This window comes from Eumetopias jubatus, unplaced genomic scaffold, assembly GCF_037043125.1.
Source record: "Eumetopias jubatus isolate StellerSeaLion01/CBP00866 unplaced genomic scaffold, mEumJub1_p1.0 scaffold_10, whole genome shotgun sequence".
Taxonomy (NCBI): Eukaryota; Metazoa; Chordata; class Mammalia; order Carnivora; family Otariidae; genus Eumetopias; species Eumetopias jubatus.
In genome coordinates, this window is record NW_028274816.1 from 7,495,583 (window position 1) to 7,511,377 (window position 15,795).

The following is a 15,795-nucleotide window of genomic DNA, read 5'->3' on the forward strand; positions in this document are numbered from 1 at the left end:
AATGCTGTTAAATTCTAGTTAGATGTTGTAGGAGAGCCAAGTAGACCAGGCAGTGTTAGAGAGAGGCTCAAGCCCCATTAGTTCCAAACAGAGAGGGCTTGCTTCAACTTAAACAGAAGGCTTGCAGGAAGAAGGAAAAAAGAGGAACTTGAAATGCCCTGTCCACTCTCACCTAACATGTAACCCATCACACTCTGGAAAACACTGTTCTGGGACTCCACAGTATTAAGGCCTTAGGTGACTATGGACTTACTGGCTGTCAAAGAGTGCTTTGGTTAATACTGGCTTCCACAGCTTTCCCAGCTTTTCCTTCCACAGGATGTCTGGGCGTGTGTGTCTCGGGAGGGGGCCTCTGGTTCCCTCTAGTAGAAAGGTGGCTCACTAAGTGGGACACACTTGGCCCGGGTCCAATTGACGGGCTGCCCAGGCCTGTTCCTGTTCACCCTCCTGTCCAGTCTCGGGAGACCTCTGGGTGGCCCAGGGGTGGCCGCGGGGCGGGGTGCCAGGGCCGGCGGGCGGCGGAAAGGGTGTGTGGCCCGCAGGGCAGGATGGGTGGGCCCAGCGCGGGGCGGGGCGCCCGGGGCCGGGGCTGAGTGTCCCGCAGGGCGGGGTAGATGGGTACCGCGCGGGGCGGGGCGCCCGGGCCGGAGGGGTGTGGCCCGCGGGGCAGGGTGGGTGGGCCCAGCGCGGGGCGGGGCGCCCGGGCCGGGACGGAGTGTCCCGCAGGGCCGGGTGGGTGGCCAGGGCGCTGGGGCGGGGCTCCCGGACAGAAGGGGCGGGGCCTGAGCGGAGCCGGAATGGGTGTCCGAGCCTTGAGTTTTGCGCCCAGACCGCAAGGAGGAATTGGGGCGCAGGTGACTGTGCGGTGAGTGCCCCTCTACCCAGCACGGGAGCGCGGGGAGGAGCTGGGCGCCGAGGGGAGCTGCCCCCGGGTCTCGGACACTTGGCTTTTGAGCCATCCCAGCCGTCGGGCTTGGGGGAAGGGGATGCCCCGGTTTCCCCTTCGGCCGTCCCGGGCTCTAAATGGAGGTTAGAAGGAAAGGGGGAGTCTCGAGGTAGCGGAGCGCCCTGGCGGGCAGCGGCTACAGAGAATGAGGAGGCTTGGGGGCGTGAGCAGAACTCCCAGGCCCCTTGAGCCTTTGAGGTCTGGAGAGAGGCTGTGTATGGCTATCCTGACGGGTTTGAAGGGAGAGCCTGCAGAATGAGAAGTCCCGAGGCACGGGGCTGGCCTGGGAATGAGATTTCAGTTCTTAGAGGAAGCCTCCTCAACGCTCAGTCGAGACAACTCCTCTCTCTGGGCCTCAGTTTCCCCATCTTCATCATGCCTGTGAATGGGTGGGTATAGGTGAGAGAGTGCCTGGATGATATCTAACCCTGCCTCTGGCCTTGTAACTTTTAGGGGAGCCTCCTGCTTCCTTCCCTCCCTTGGTGGGTGTGGAGACCCCTCCTCATTCCCATCCCTTCCTGCATGGACCCACACCAGGGCCTGCAAAGCCTTGCATTCTCTGTGCCTTCTGCCCTGTCCTTTGGTTGTCATGTCGGGGAGCAGCCATCTGGTCCTACTTGCTTTCCAGCACACTAAAAAGCATCCCCAAATCTCCTCCCACAGTTGGATCTGTTTGTCTGCTCTTGCTTCTCTCCCTCTTTCTGAGCCCATAAGATTCTCCCTCATGTGGCCTTGATCTCCCATGGGCTGTTCTTGTCTGCCATGTCACCTGTCCCCTTGGGGAAGACCAGAGTGACACTCCCATTGCCTCTGCTCTCCTGTCCCAATCGCTCTGGCCCTAAGTTTGTTGGTTACTCAGATCCCCTTTGCCAGTCTGGGATCTGAGGCTGGAGGGGACCCCTATTTATTTATTTACTTATTTATTTTTAAAATTTTTTATGGTTATGTTAATCACCATACATTACATCATTAGTTCTTGATGCAGTGTTCCATGATTCATTGTTTGTGCATAACACCCAGTGCTCCACACAGAACGTGCCCTCTTTAATACCCATTAGCAGGCTAACCCATCCCCCCAACCCCTCCCCTCTAGAACCCTCGGTTTGTTTTTCAGAGTCCATCATCTCTCATGGTTCGTCTCCCCCTCCGATTTCCCCCCCTTCATTCTTCCCCTCCTGCTATCTTCTTCTTCTTTTTCTTAACATATGTTGCATTATTTGTTTCAGAGGTACAGATCTGTGATTCAACAGTCTTGCACAATTCACAGCGCTCACCATAGCACATACCCTCCTCCCCAATGTCTATCACCCAGCCACCCCATCCCTCCCACCCCCCCACCACTCCAGCAACCCTCAGTTTGTTTCCTGAGATTAAGAATTCCTCATATCAGTGAGGTCTTATGATACATGTCTTTCTCTGATTGACTTATTTCACTCAGCCTAACACCCTCCAGTTCCATCCACGTCGTTGCAAATGGCAAGATCTCATTCCTTTTGATGGCTGCATAATATTCCATTGTGTATAGATACCACCTCTTCTTTATCCATTCATCTGTCGATGGACATCTCGGCTCTTTCCACAGTTTGGCTATTGTGGACATTGATGTTATAAACATTGGGGTGGAGGGGACCCCTATTTAGCCCACCCACCTCCCACCTGGTGCATCATCCCTAGTGATGATGACTTATGGTGTGCCTGTTCATTGTCCTGCAGCTCTCATTACATTGAACTAAAATCGATGGCTTGCAGATTTCCACCGCTCCATTCCACTTCTGCCTCCTGGAGCCATGCAGAGTCAACTCATTCTTTTATTCATTCAAATGATCTTTATTGATACAATGGGTGAGACCCTGGGCTATAGCAATAAAAAAAAAAAATCGGACAAAACTCCTTGCCTTAATGGAGTTCGTATTCTAGAAAGGAGTAGGACCGCGGTCAAGTGCATACATGATCGGTCAGGCAGTGAGAAGTGCTATGGAGAAAAACAAAGCAGGCAAGCGGGGTGAGGGCTGGGCTTGGGTATTGCAGTTTTATAAAGCATAGTCAGGGAGGGCCTCTCCGAGGTGGTGACACCTGAACAAAGCCTTGAAGGAGGTGAAGGGTGAGCTATGTGACTATCCGAGGGGAAGGACAGTGTACCCTTGGAAGGAAGAGCACAGAGCATGTGCAAAGGCCCTCAGGCAGAGGCATGCCTGGTGGGAGCAGGTCCAGCTTGTTCCAGGAACAAGGAGGAGGTCTGAGTGGCTGGAGCAGGGTGGGTGAGGAGCCCTTGGGGGGGTTAGTAGGAGATGAGTGCGGAGAGGTAAGGGGTGGGGAAGTGGGGGTCCCTTGCCTGGGGCCTTGAAGGCCACTTTGGTTTTTACTGGGAGTGCAGTGAGAGCCACTGGAGGACTTTGAAGAGAAGAGTCACCTGCTCTGACTCAGGAGTTAGCAGACTAAGACTGTAGGGAAGTGAGGGCAGAAGGTGGCGGGGGGCGGGGAGCAGTGACAGGACCACTGTTGTCATTCTGGGGAGAGACCCCGGGGGGCAGAGAGGCCATGGGAAAATATCCGATTTTCCGATTTGGGGTAGTGTTTGAAGGTAGGGTCAGGAGGGTTTGGATGTGAGAGAAAGGTGGAGTCAGGGATGACTCGAAGGTTTTTGGCCTGAGAGTCCGGAAGCTTGGAGCTGCCATCTCCTGAAGTGGGAGCTGTTTAGGGGGAAGAGCCAGAGTGCTGGTTTGTGCTTGTTATGCTTGAGTTGCTCATTAGGCATCCACTGGGAAGATGCCCAGTGCGGGGCTTGTGGGGGCTTTGGAGCTGGAAATAAAATTTGGGGCTGGCATTTAGAGCTGTAAGAGCAGATGAGCTCACTTAGGGAGAGAGTGGTACGGAGGAGAGAGACCCAACCCTGGAGCTCTGGGGCTCCCAGCATCAGGAGCCAGCCAAGGAGACAGAAGGAATGGCCAGTGGGCTGGGAGCAGAAGTCAGAGTTGGGGTAAAGGGGGTGCTGCAAGGAGAGGGAGAGCCATTCTGATTGACGCCTTTGGCCAAGCGAGCTGGTCCAGGGCTGAGAACCCAGCTGAGACGAGAACAGTCTGGGGGGCCCAGGAGGATGCGCCTGGAAGACAGCATTACAGACAACAGATAGGAGTCCTGCTGTGAAGGGGGTCAGAGAATTGGGGTTCGAGCTGTCTGAGGAAGAGAGGGCTCTACTCTCCTGATGGAGACACTATAGTCTGGGTGCTGGTGGGAAATGGTCCCCCAGAGAGAAGCTCAGGGAAGGGGGTGGAACAGAAGAGGGGCCGCAGGAGGGGCAGGGATGGGTCCAGTGCCCCGGGGAAGGCTTGGCCCCAGCTGAGTCAGGACACTTGAGAAACCAAGCTTCCCTGGGCCTTCCTCCCTCTCTTGCCTGCAGGGGCCCAATGGGCTGAGATTTCAGCCCTTAAGCCAATCAGCTGGCTCAGAGCTCCAGAGAAAGTCAGCTGGCTGTGGTCTCAGGAAGGAAGGAGGTGTCAGGGCTTCTGCCTGGGCCTGGGCTTTAGGAGTAAGGGAGGGCCCACGTGCGTTGTCCCTTCCACTTGACTCTGTTTCATGCCTCTTTCTTGGCCTGGGCCTCACCTTCCTCAAGGAAAGACTGGTCAGGACTCCAAAGTTGTAGTAAGTCAAGAAAAGAAAAGGCAGTGGAGATAGACTGATTTAGTTAGACTGAAGAGGGGAAGTCTGAACAGGGGATTACGGGGGCCAGAAACAGGATTTTTAGGGACAATTTTCATGAAATAGGGGATGATTGGCCATCTGTTTTCTCTCACTCCCAATTGAAGCTAAAGCAGGAGAAACTTAAGTTAGACATGATGAAGAACTTCCTGAGCTGGTTATTTGAGGACTGCAGCAAGGCCAGGTCCTCCCCCTGCCTGTTTCCAGTAAGAAAGGACAATGTCTGCTCAGAGACAAGGGTCTGACCAAATGGGTCCTTGGGGATTCTTCCTGCTCTGAGGTTTCTGGAAGGAAGCCAGGGAAGAGTTGGGACTTTCCAGCTGCTGATGGGGGGACAGAGCATCAACCGTTAGGGCTCAGGCCTGCCTCTCCTTCCTGGTGTCCACAGATCCTTGATGTTACTAGTTGGGTGTGTGTGGCTCAAGCATTTGTCAGCTGCTCCAGACTTGGTGTGTTTGGGAAGGGCCCCTGCTTACTCCCAGCTTGTCCCCTTGGGGGTGAGCACAACTGTGGGTCTCTCAGTGCAGGTCATGGTGGATGCCCAGGGCTTTACACCAGAACTGATGAGAATTACCTAGTTCTGCACAGTGGCTTGGCCACCTCTGCTTCCAGACCATCCTTTCAGGATTTCCGGGGGAGGTGGGCTCTGTAGGTGAATCTAGACCTGGCACCACTCAGCCTTTGCCTTCCTGCTCAAGGCTGTGCCTGCTCCACCAAGCCTAGTAATCTTTGTAGGGGGAGAGTGTGGTCTAGGTTCTCCCGATGCAGATGAGGGGGCAGCTCTCCGTCCTCAGGCATCCTCCGGATAAGAGGAGCAGGTGTTGCCTGGTCTCATGTTAACCTTGCAACATCTTTAATTCCTGGCTGCACACATGCCCTCCAGGCATGGGGTCAGAGAGAGAGAGAGTGCCCACCCCATGCTTGGGCTCTTCCCAGAGGGAGGGGCGTGTGGTTCTTTTCCCCAGGTCCTGGACAGGGGTGGCAGTGGGGCTGGGCTTTCCACAGCCGAGAGCCACGCCAGGGCCAAGCCCAGAGCTTTTCCTACCTGTCCTGTTCTCTCCTCTCACCCCTCCCATGTCTACCCTCCTGACTCCTCTGCCTGGCAGTGGGCACAGGGTGGAGGCCTGCTTGGCCAGAGAGAACTGCCCTAGAGCAATCTCTGCATGGGGAATGCCCTCCCGAGCTGCCAGACATGCACGCAACCTTGCCGTGCCTTTGTCTCCTCACCTGGCCAGCCCAAGGCTTCCATCCCGAGTGCTAGCAACAGTCTGAGTTGGAGACGTCTCCTTTTACTTCCCTTGGGTGACATGAGGGCAGGCACAGAATGTTCCAGACCCTCCCCTTCCTCGGTGGATTTTTGATTCATGAGCATTCCCACTGTGCCTCTCCGAGGCCCAGCGCTGTGCCACGCTTAGGGATGCCAGGATGAGTAAGATCCAGGCTTCTACTCGGGCCAAGAAGGGGGAAAGACACATAAACAGGAGAGATGCAAAATCTCCAAGTGCCTTGGCGTCTGCTCCCTTGAGGATCTCAGAATGTCCCTGTTTTGTAAAAAGAAGGAAGAGTTCCTCTCCTTTTTCCCTTTTGCTTTCACTTTCTCTGGGCACTGTAGCCGTCCGTGTCCCTGGTGACAGTCGCGTAATGGCTCCCGCTGAGAGATTTTCTCTGCTGCTTGGGGACCCTCCCGGGGCCTGAAACTCAGAGAAATCACTTCCTCTCAAATTCCCAGAGCCCAGAGTCTGAAGGCTGAGCCCAGAGTAAGCCCCCGACAGAGACGACAGCATTTAATGTGTGGTGGCGAGGGAGTGGGAGGGAAGGGAGGGCCTGGGGGCAGTTGGGAAGGAGGCGGTGACAATTGGGGTCCGTGCTCCCCTAAGCTTTGAAATGACTCAGTGTGCGCGCTGATTTTTGCTTCACCTGGGCTGAGTTCTTTATAGCAATGTTCTGGTCTGCCCTCTGGGGTCGCAGCAGGTTACCCTAGCAGGCATGGGTTCAGGGGCACCCCTGTGGCGGAACCCAAATATGGGGGAATTAAGGGCATGCATTCTGGAATCACACGGCTTGGGTTCAAACCCCAGCTCCACCTCACCTGATGGGGAACCCTTGTACAAGTCACTTGGCCTCTCTGTACCTCGGTTTCTTCATCTGTAGAATGGGGCTGATCATAGCAGCTACTTCAGAGTGCTTGGGAGGGTTGAGTGAATTCCCATGCGGAAGCGCTTAGGCTGACTGGCAGCACTCTGCGTGTGCTTAGTAAATATCAGCTGTTACTGGAGAGAGCGCAGCCGTCAGCCTGAATGCAACCAGCAGGGAGGAGCCCTCTCATAAGGTCCCAAAGAGAGTTAATTTCCAAATCCCTTGGGAGTCATTGCTCGACTATCAGCTCAAGACTTACTAAGCCTTCTTAAGCCAGGGATGAAGTGCAGATGTGGAAACCAGGAGCCTTGATTGAACTCTCTGTGGGACCTCAAGCCAATTTCTTGCCTTCTCTGGGCCTCGGTCTGTACATCTGTACAAGGGGGAGCTTGGATTGGGTAATGCCCTAGTAGGTCCGTGGCCTCCTAGGATTGGGGTGGGGCTGACTTGCTCCTCCCCCTCCCACTGCCCCCTGCCTGCTTTCAGAGGAGTCTTGACCTCACTTTCCTCCCCAGGTTATGAAATGTGCACGCAGGAGGCCTTCCAGGCTCAGAGGAGTCAGCTGGTGGGGCTGTTGGTCTCAGGGTCCCTGGAGGGCTTCGAGAGCATCCTGGACTGGCTCCTTTCCTGGGAAGTCCTCTCCTGGGAAGACTACGAGGGACTCAGCCTCCTGGGCCAGCCCCTCTCGCACTTGGCCAGGCGCCTCCTGGACACTGTCCGAAATAAGGGCGCATGGGGCTGTGAACAGCTCGTCGCGGCCATCCGCGAGGCCCAGACCGACTGCCAGGCCCCAGAGCTTTCCGGTTGCTGGGATCCCCACTCGCCCCACCCAGCCCGTGACCTGCAGAGTCACCGGCCAGCCATTGTCAGGAGACTCTACAGCCATGTGGAGGGTGTGCTGGATCTGGCGTGGGAGCACGGTTTCATCAGCCGGTATGAATGTGATGAAATCAGGTTGCCCATCTTCACATCCTCCCAGCGGGTAAGGCACTTCTGTCTTGGGTAATCGGAATTCCCCGGGAAAAGGGTGCTTAGTCACCAGGACGGATTTGTCTTTGGGGAGTCAGCCCCGTGGGGAGACAAAGGTGCTGGCCTTCCCCCTAACAAAGTCACCAGGCAGGTAAAAGTCGTTCAGGGCCTGTTCTCTGTGATGTCGGGACTTCTCTGTGGAAACTCTCCCTCCTTAATCTCCCCTGTTTCTTCTCCTCGTCTGTGAAACGTTAGTAAGGTTCTTGGGAAAAGTCGGTGAGTTGATTCATGTAACCCTTCGAACAGTGTCTTAGCGCATCGTAACCACTCGTTAACATTCCCATTGGCCGCCATTAGTTGTGTTATTGGTGATATTCTGTACCTGGACGCTTTTTGGCTGTCTTAAATTAATAGCTCAACATCATCAAAATTCATTAAGTTGTCTTTGTATTTCATAATTAATTATTACATTGTATTTAATAGATACTTTAACATTTAATTACTAATTGTTAATAATTAGCACACTATGGACCGCTTGTTGTTCACATGTCTACGTTGGATTTCTGATACGAACTTGCAATGGCCCGTAGACATTCAGAGTTGGGGCGTAACTCCCTCTGAAAACGCATTCCATTAGACCCGAAAAGTGTCTGTTGGGTAGTTTTGAAACTCCTTATTCATTTTACCCCAAACAGCGACCCTCTGGGCTCTTGTGATACAGATGGAGCCATCACTGATATCCCCCTTTATATATTGGAGAACTGATGCCCAGAACAGTAGTTTGATGGCATGGAAGTGCCATGTTGGACCTGGTACCTTGACTCGCTTGTTCATTGTTCATTCATTCATTCATTTATTCAGCCAGAATCTATTTATTTTTTTAAAGATTTATTTATTTATTTGAGAGAGAGAGAGAGAGAGAGAAAGAGCACAAGTGGGGGGAGGGCAGAAGGAGAGGGAGAAGCAGGCTCCCTGCTGAGCAGACCAGGACGCTGAGATCATGACCTGAGCCCAAGGTAGACGCTTAGCTGACGGAGCCACCCAGGCGCCCCGTTGGCCAGAATCTATTTAGATGCTTACTGTGTACTGGGCTCTTAAAACTTCTTGTGCTCAGTAAATGGGCATTCGATAAATACTTGTTGATGAAACACCTCAGTTATTGAATGAATGAATGAATGAATGAATTGGAATTAAATGGCAGTGTTAGGTCGGGCCAAACTGGGGGATTTTCTAGTCTTTATTTTCTATTAAAAAAAAGGTCTGGTGATTAGGGGAGTCTAGGTTGAGACTGATGGGATGAACCAGTGCATCCTTAAGGCTGTTTTAAAGCTGGCTCAAGGTGGCTGCATATTTACAGAGCACGCGTGGTGTGGGCCTCTCCTTTTACTCACTAGTGCACGTGAAACCTACAATTCTACCCTGAGGACCAGCTCCTTGAGCCTGGCCCTGTGGGGATTATAGAAAACACGTTCGTTGTTGCACCTACCCTGGTGTCTTTGTGATCTGTTGTGGAGATCGAATCAGCCCATATGGGAAGTGAAAGGATTGTGTCTCGTCATCTTTGATCAAGTGTTCAACAGTGTGGTAGTGTGGTCCAGCCTGGATGCTCTGAGCAGTTTAGAGAAGGCAGCCTTGGGCCTAGAGGAGACAGGGCATGCATAGCGGAGGTATTTGGATTGATGAAAAAAGAAAGTAGGGTAACTCATAGGCCAAAGAAGAAATCATAATGGAAATCAGAAAATAATTCAGAACCAAACAGTAATGAGAATCTGACTTATAAAAATTTATGGGGTACAGCTAGAGCGGAACATAGAGGGAAATGTATAACCTTAAATGCTAATACTAGGAAGGAAGAAAGCCTGCATTTTAATGAGCTAAGACTACATCTTAAGAAAAGGCCAGGTGGACAGCAAAAGCACCCATCACTGGGACTGTGCAGAGCACGTGGCCGACAAGACCTCTGAGGGTCGTAGGAGTTTCCCGAGGGACTGGGCGGCCTGAGGTTTAAGTTTTTGGAATCCAGCTCTCTCTGAGCCTTCTTTGAGGTCTGGCATCCTATGGTTCTCTAACTTGGTGGCTTGCCTTCAGTGGCTGAATTTCTGATTCAGTGTGGGTGGTACTTGTGGTATGTCCAACCAACATATCCCCCCACTCCAGGACTGCCTTGTTTACTCTTGTAAACTGACCTTGTAATTTCCTATAAAGAGGCAGTTGTCATGGATTGCAGGTTGGGCACCGAAAAATGCTGTGGAATGAAACAAAATGCAAGTTGAAGAACTAGATCCCTAAAAGACCCACTGCTACTATTTACTGAGTGAGTGCCTACCTCGTGCCAGGCACGGTCCGTAGCCCTCGACGGTGGTGATCTCTAAGCCACACTACGACCTTCTCAGGGTGTCGTGTTGGCTCTACTGTTTCTTAACAGTGAAGAAACTGCCCAGACCACCCATCTGGGAAGTAGCCCAGCTAGGGTTCGAATCCAGGCCTGGTTGTCCCCAGAGGGAATGATCTTCTCTTTCTGACCTGAAATGTGGGGCTTCGTGCGGTGACCTCGCACAGTCGGGTATAACATTGTTAGCAGACCCGAGGCTATAAAGCCAGCTCTCCATCTGACTCATGCACCTGCTAAGGTTGCTAGGGCCAGAGTGTCAGACTGAAATGCTTGACTCTTTTATGAAATTAACTCCAACACCTTTAACTTGGGAAATGTAGCATGCCTGCAGAAAAGTGTATAATTTCACATGTTGTGGTATAAACACGTTCCCATCACCCACATGAAGACAGAATGCTACTACTACTTTCCTCTGTTGCTACCCCTAGCTTGACTTTTGTGTGAAGTCATTTCTTTGCTTTTCTTCATAGTTTTAACACCTTATGCAATAATTCTCCAAACAATGTGTTTTGTTTTGAAAAAGTTCTAGCAAGCACAAGCACAGTGGTGTCAGGGAAGGGTAGTCCTGCCTCTCCTTCTTGGAGGCAGGCTCCCAAGAGCACGGAAGCTGAACAGGGCCTCAGGGACTTGGTCTTGGCTTTACCATTTGGAGGCTTTCTAAGGGCTCCTGCTGGGAAGTCAGTGGGCAAGGTCATTGAGTGAGGCCCGAGAAACAGAGCATTCACTACAGCTGGAGGATCTGGTAGAGTAGGTATGAGTCAGAACTGGATGTCCGGGAATAGTCAGAGGAAGTGGGCTGCTCCGTATGTTCAGTTGTAAGCTTGTCCAAGGCTCCCTCAGCTCCCAGGAATAGGGCCAGGCCAAACACTTCTGCGGGGTGAAATGGGTGTCCTCCACTGACCCAGGCCACAAGGTGGAGAGAAAGAATGATATTAGCCTGTGGTGCAGACAAGCCAAGTATAGATAAGGATTAGGGCCAGGCCTGCCTGCACATCTAGGAAATAATTGCCCTGGTCCTGTGTGACTCGAGTCACGTTGCTCCAATCTGCCTCAACTGGTGGCCCTCTACTTTTGGTAGAGCCATCATCCTGAGATTTCCCTTGATAGTCCTCTTATGTTGGTTTTCCTCTACCTGAGTTATCTGTCTTCCTTTTTCTTGGTTTGTTCTATTCTGGGAGATCATATCACCCCCACACCTGTAAAATGAGTATATGGGAGTTAAATTTTAACCTCTTATATAGCTACAAGTTTCCTCATATTTGGTCAAAATTTGGCTGGGTATAAAATTCTGGGTTGGTCATCATTTTCCTTCAGAATTTTGAGATTATTACTCCCTTATCTGCTCTCTTCCAGAAAAGAATTGCTAGAATTCCAAAACTCTTTTATAACTCTTTCTGGAAGTGTGTGGAATTTTCTTTTGGCCCGCTAACATTGTGAAATGTCACAATGATGTGCCTTAGTGTTTTTCCATTGTGCTGGGCACTCAAGGGGTGCTTTGAACCTGAAAACTCAGATTCTTTTATGTTCTGGAAGATTTTCTTGATTACTTTATTGATGATTTCTTTCTCTTTTTTCTTCTCTCTCTTTATGGAACTACTCTTTGAATTTTAGGACTCCTAGACTGATCTCCTAATTTTCTTCTCTTTCTTGTCCATTTTCTATCTCTGTGTCCTTTTTTATCACTTCCTTTATAATATCTTCCACTTAATCTTTAAACCCTTGTGCCCTTGTGTTTTTCATTTTTGTGATCACTTTTAATTTCCAAGAGCTATTTTAAAATGTTTCTTATTATAGCATCCTGTTCTTGTTTTATGGATGCAATTTCTTGTCTCACTTAGGGACCATAATGATACAGTGGTTTTTTTGTTTTGTTTTGTTTTGTTTTGTTTTTGGTGGAGGGCAGATTTTTTTTCCCACCCTGCGTTACCTTTTTATCCCACAAGTTGCTTTCCCCTTCCCTACTTATTCGGCCTCGATCTCCCACATGAGATGCTTTCTTTGGGCATGTGGTGATCCTTAGTTGACCACTCATGACTGAAATAGACTCCCTGAATCTAACTCTGGAAACTCAGAGCCTACAGGTGAAACTTGTCTGCCTCAAGTTTCACTGTAGACATTTTGGGAAGTGATGGCACTTGTATCTTTAGACCTTTCCTCCTAGGTTGGTCAAGTTACCAGCCTGGAGGTAAAGGTCTGACTTCCAGAGTTGTGGGAACCCAGTGAGTAAGAGGGCTGGGTGGTGATAGTGGTGGGGAGAGGTCTCTGCGTTCAGCACTCATTTTGCCCATGGTCATTTAAACCTGCTTTTGGGGCATGATGCCCTCCTCCTTTATTGTGCCTGGTGCCTCCCAGTCCAGGGACCCTGCTTTAGCCTTTCCAGAATATAAATCTCCACACTTTGCCATGGCAGGGCAGGAACAGTTGTTGTTGGCTTGGAGTGGGTCAGGGGAACCAGAGATCTGTTTTATAAACCACGTTGACTCAACCCTCCTTACTCTAATCATTTCCTTTGATTCTGGAGGTACCTGATACTCTTAATTCCAGAGATCTTTATAGAGTCCGAAATGCACATTGTGTGGTTTTCAACCCACTGTTGGCTTAGGATCTGGCTTTCTGGGCTCTTCTAAGTCTATTACTATTCACTCCTTTGGCAAGTCCTTGAATGCATGCTCTGTGCCAGGCACTCTTCTAGGTGAGGATACAGCAGTGAGCAAAACAGACAAAAATCCTTGTCCTGGAGATGCTCATGTTCCAGTGCAGGGAGATGGATAATAAGCAAAAGGAAGCAAATGACAGGGCATGTTGGAAGGTGATGGATGTGCTATAGAAAATAGCAGAGTGGGTCTGGGGGTTGAAAGTTACAGGGGGTGGAGGTAGTGATTGCAATCTTAAATAGAGTGGTCAGGGAGTTCTCAAGAAGGTGATATTTGAGCAAAGGCTTGAAGGAGGTGAAGGAAGGGGTCATGTGGACAGCTGGAGAAAGGGCATTCCAGGCAGAGAGGACAGCCCCAGGAAAGGCCCAGAGGTGGGAGCATTCTTGATGTCGCCAGAAAACCCGAGGCTAGTGTTCTGAGCAGAATGAGCAGGGGGAAGATCAATAAGAGGTGAAGTGAGAGAAGTTAAGCAGGATCCTGAGGGTCACAGACAGCACTTTGGTCTGTTTGGAGCCTTGTAGGTTACTGTTGAACTTGGGCTTTTACTCTGAGAAAATGAGGGAAGTGCTGGGACATGTGTAACAGGAGAGGTATGATCTGACTTTTATTTTTAAAGAATGACACTCTGCCTGCGATGTTGAGAATCGATTCTGGGAACAGGGACAGAAGCGGGGACACCAGTTAGGCAGCCTTTGCTGTTTTCCAGGTGAACAATGATGGCGTCTTGGACGGTGGCATAGAGGAGGGGACAAGAAGGGACAGGGCTCTCTAGCTGTGCATCCAGTGGGGTAGACACTGGCCACATGTGGCTATCGAGCGCTTGAAATGTGGCCGGTCTGCAGTGGCATTCTGTTCCGGAGAATGAATGTAAAATATCTCAGTAATTTTTTATATTGATTACATGTTGAAATGGTGATATTCCGGCTATATCGGGCTAAATAAAATATACGACTGAAATGGATTTCATTTATTTTTACTTTAAAAAAATATGGCTACTGGAAGACTCAACATTACAAATATGTCTCGCATTTGTGTCTACCCTCTGGGCAGCAAGCATCATACTTCTATTGTGCTGTTCTGGATATGCAGTCAAGCCAACAGGGTTTGTTGGTGGATCGCAGAGAAGTTTCCAGGGTGATTCTAGAAGTTTGGGGCTAAGCAACTGGAAGGGTAGAGTTGACATGAGCTGGAAGGAGGAAGGCTGCAGGTTTGGGGGCTGGTGTAGATGAGGAGTTTAGTTGTGGATATGTTAAGTCAGAGGTGTTTAGGGGACATGGCGGGCAGACAGTTTTGTGTGTGTGTGTCCAAGGTTCAGGGGAGCAGTTCAGGTTGGAGATGAAAATGTGGGGGTCATGCTCAGTGATGGTATTCCAAGCCTCGGGGCTCCATGGAATCACCTGTCTTCCAAATGATTTCTCGCTTCCTTAGTTGTTTTTCCTATCCTTGCAGGTTTATGGATTTATGTCTTTTTCTCCTTTTTAAGTGATTCCCTCTTCTAGTGAGAGCCAGATCAGGTGCGTGTATTCAAGTGTTCGCTTCACCAAGCAGCACCTAGTAATGTCTTCTTCAAACTCCTCTTGCTTTGGGTGTTTTTCTGGCCTCTTATTGTGGTGGAAGGGAGATACCTAAGAAACTGTAGTGACCGGGAGAAACCTTCCCATACTGTCTCCATCTGCCTTTCTGGAAAGATACTGACTTTTGCTCTCCCCATAGGCAAGGAGGCTCCTCGATCTTGCCACAGTGAAGGCGAATGGGTTGGCTGCCTTCCTTCTACGTCATGTTCAGGAATTGCCAGTCCCGTTGGCCCTGCCTTTCGAAGGTATATACTTATAAGTTCTTCTCGGTTCATCAGAAAGGGAAAGAAAGGCCGTACGGATTCCTGGTTAAGGGCAGAACTCCAGAGCAAGACCTGTCCTAAGTTAGAATTCCACTAACTGGCCCTGCGGGCCTCTCTACGGCTCAGTTTCCTGATTTCAAGGATAACACCACCACCACTGACTCACTGGGCTATTGGGAGGGTTGAGAGGCTTACCACGTGTAATATGAGGGTTAGCTTTTGTTACTTCCCAAGCTGCACCGTGTTAACTGGAGCCTACTGCGCCCTGAAGCGAAGACAGGTCTTCCTCACCAGCCAAACTCTTATTATTTGTCCCGAAAGGGATACCCTTTTGAGATAGGGTTGTTACCTCTTGATTTCTGCAATTTAACTACTCACTGTGAGAAACTCTGGGACCAAATGGGTTTAGATAACGTGGTAGCTCTCTCGTTGCATATGGCCACCAACCCAACCCAGGGACGGGAGGGGCTCGGATCCCACAGTTGGCATGTAGTAGGCATCCTTGCAAAGGTGCTTTATTTACCATATCTGTCCTTTGCAGCAACCTTGAGAAATCCGTGTCATTTTTTCCACTTTACGGATGTGAAAACTGGGGCAAGGAGGGCGGGGGTTGAGGTGAGGAGGATGTGTCTGGTTTTAAACCGTCTCCACCGCTGCTTCCCCTTTTCTTCGGAGGTGAGATCATCAGTTGTAAAGAGAGGGCGTGAGCCTTGCATGTCTTGTTCCCCCACCACCATAGGGATTGCTCATTGGCAGTGAGGGCCCCTGACCTGTGGGTGGTGCTAGCAGATAGATTTACCACCCTGGGCTCTACCCTCGGGGCAGGGAGCATGCCTGCGGGAGGGATGGCTAGAAGCTGGTGCTTGGCACCTCGGTGGGCACCATCTCCCTGAGAACAGGGCACAGACATCAGTGTCCAACAGGGGCTGCTCATCACAGAGCACGGTGCCCGAGTTGGGCCTCGGTTAATATCTGCTGTTGATACCATCAAGCCCAGCTGACTTTCATGCATTGTAACTCTGTGACATGGGGTCATACTCCCCAGGGTGACCAATCCAAAATGGACAATTGACCTGTGTTTGTTTTTCAAATGAGAGCTCCCTGTTTTTCTGGAGAATTTTATATTGGTGGGTCGTGTCCGGAAAACCTGCATTAGAACTGAGGG

General features: G+C 50.7%; 1 protein-coding gene across 6 annotated transcripts in view; it reads left to right on the top strand.

The window, feature by feature from the left end:
• Window positions 1-780: 780 nt before the first annotated feature.
• The window catches only part of NOD2 (nucleotide binding oligomerization domain containing 2), a 35,810-nt gene continuing 20,795 nt past the window's right edge, over window positions 781-15,795 (top strand). For 2 of the 6 annotated variants that reach the window (XM_028091817.2, XM_088027367.1), the window contains exons 1-3: window positions 781-865; window positions 7,294-7,760; window positions 14,507-14,612. In XM_028091817.2, coding sequence (XP_027947618.1) covers window positions 7,302-7,760; window positions 14,507-14,612 — 565 coding nt within the window. In that variant the 5' untranslated portion in view covers window positions 781-865; window positions 7,294-7,301. Of the gene's footprint in view, window positions 866-6,268; window positions 6,400-7,293; window positions 7,761-14,506; window positions 14,613-15,795 lie in introns of those variants that run through there. The other 4 variants (XM_088027366.1, XM_088027370.1, XM_088027369.1 and 1 more) reach the window with 4 other exon arrangements.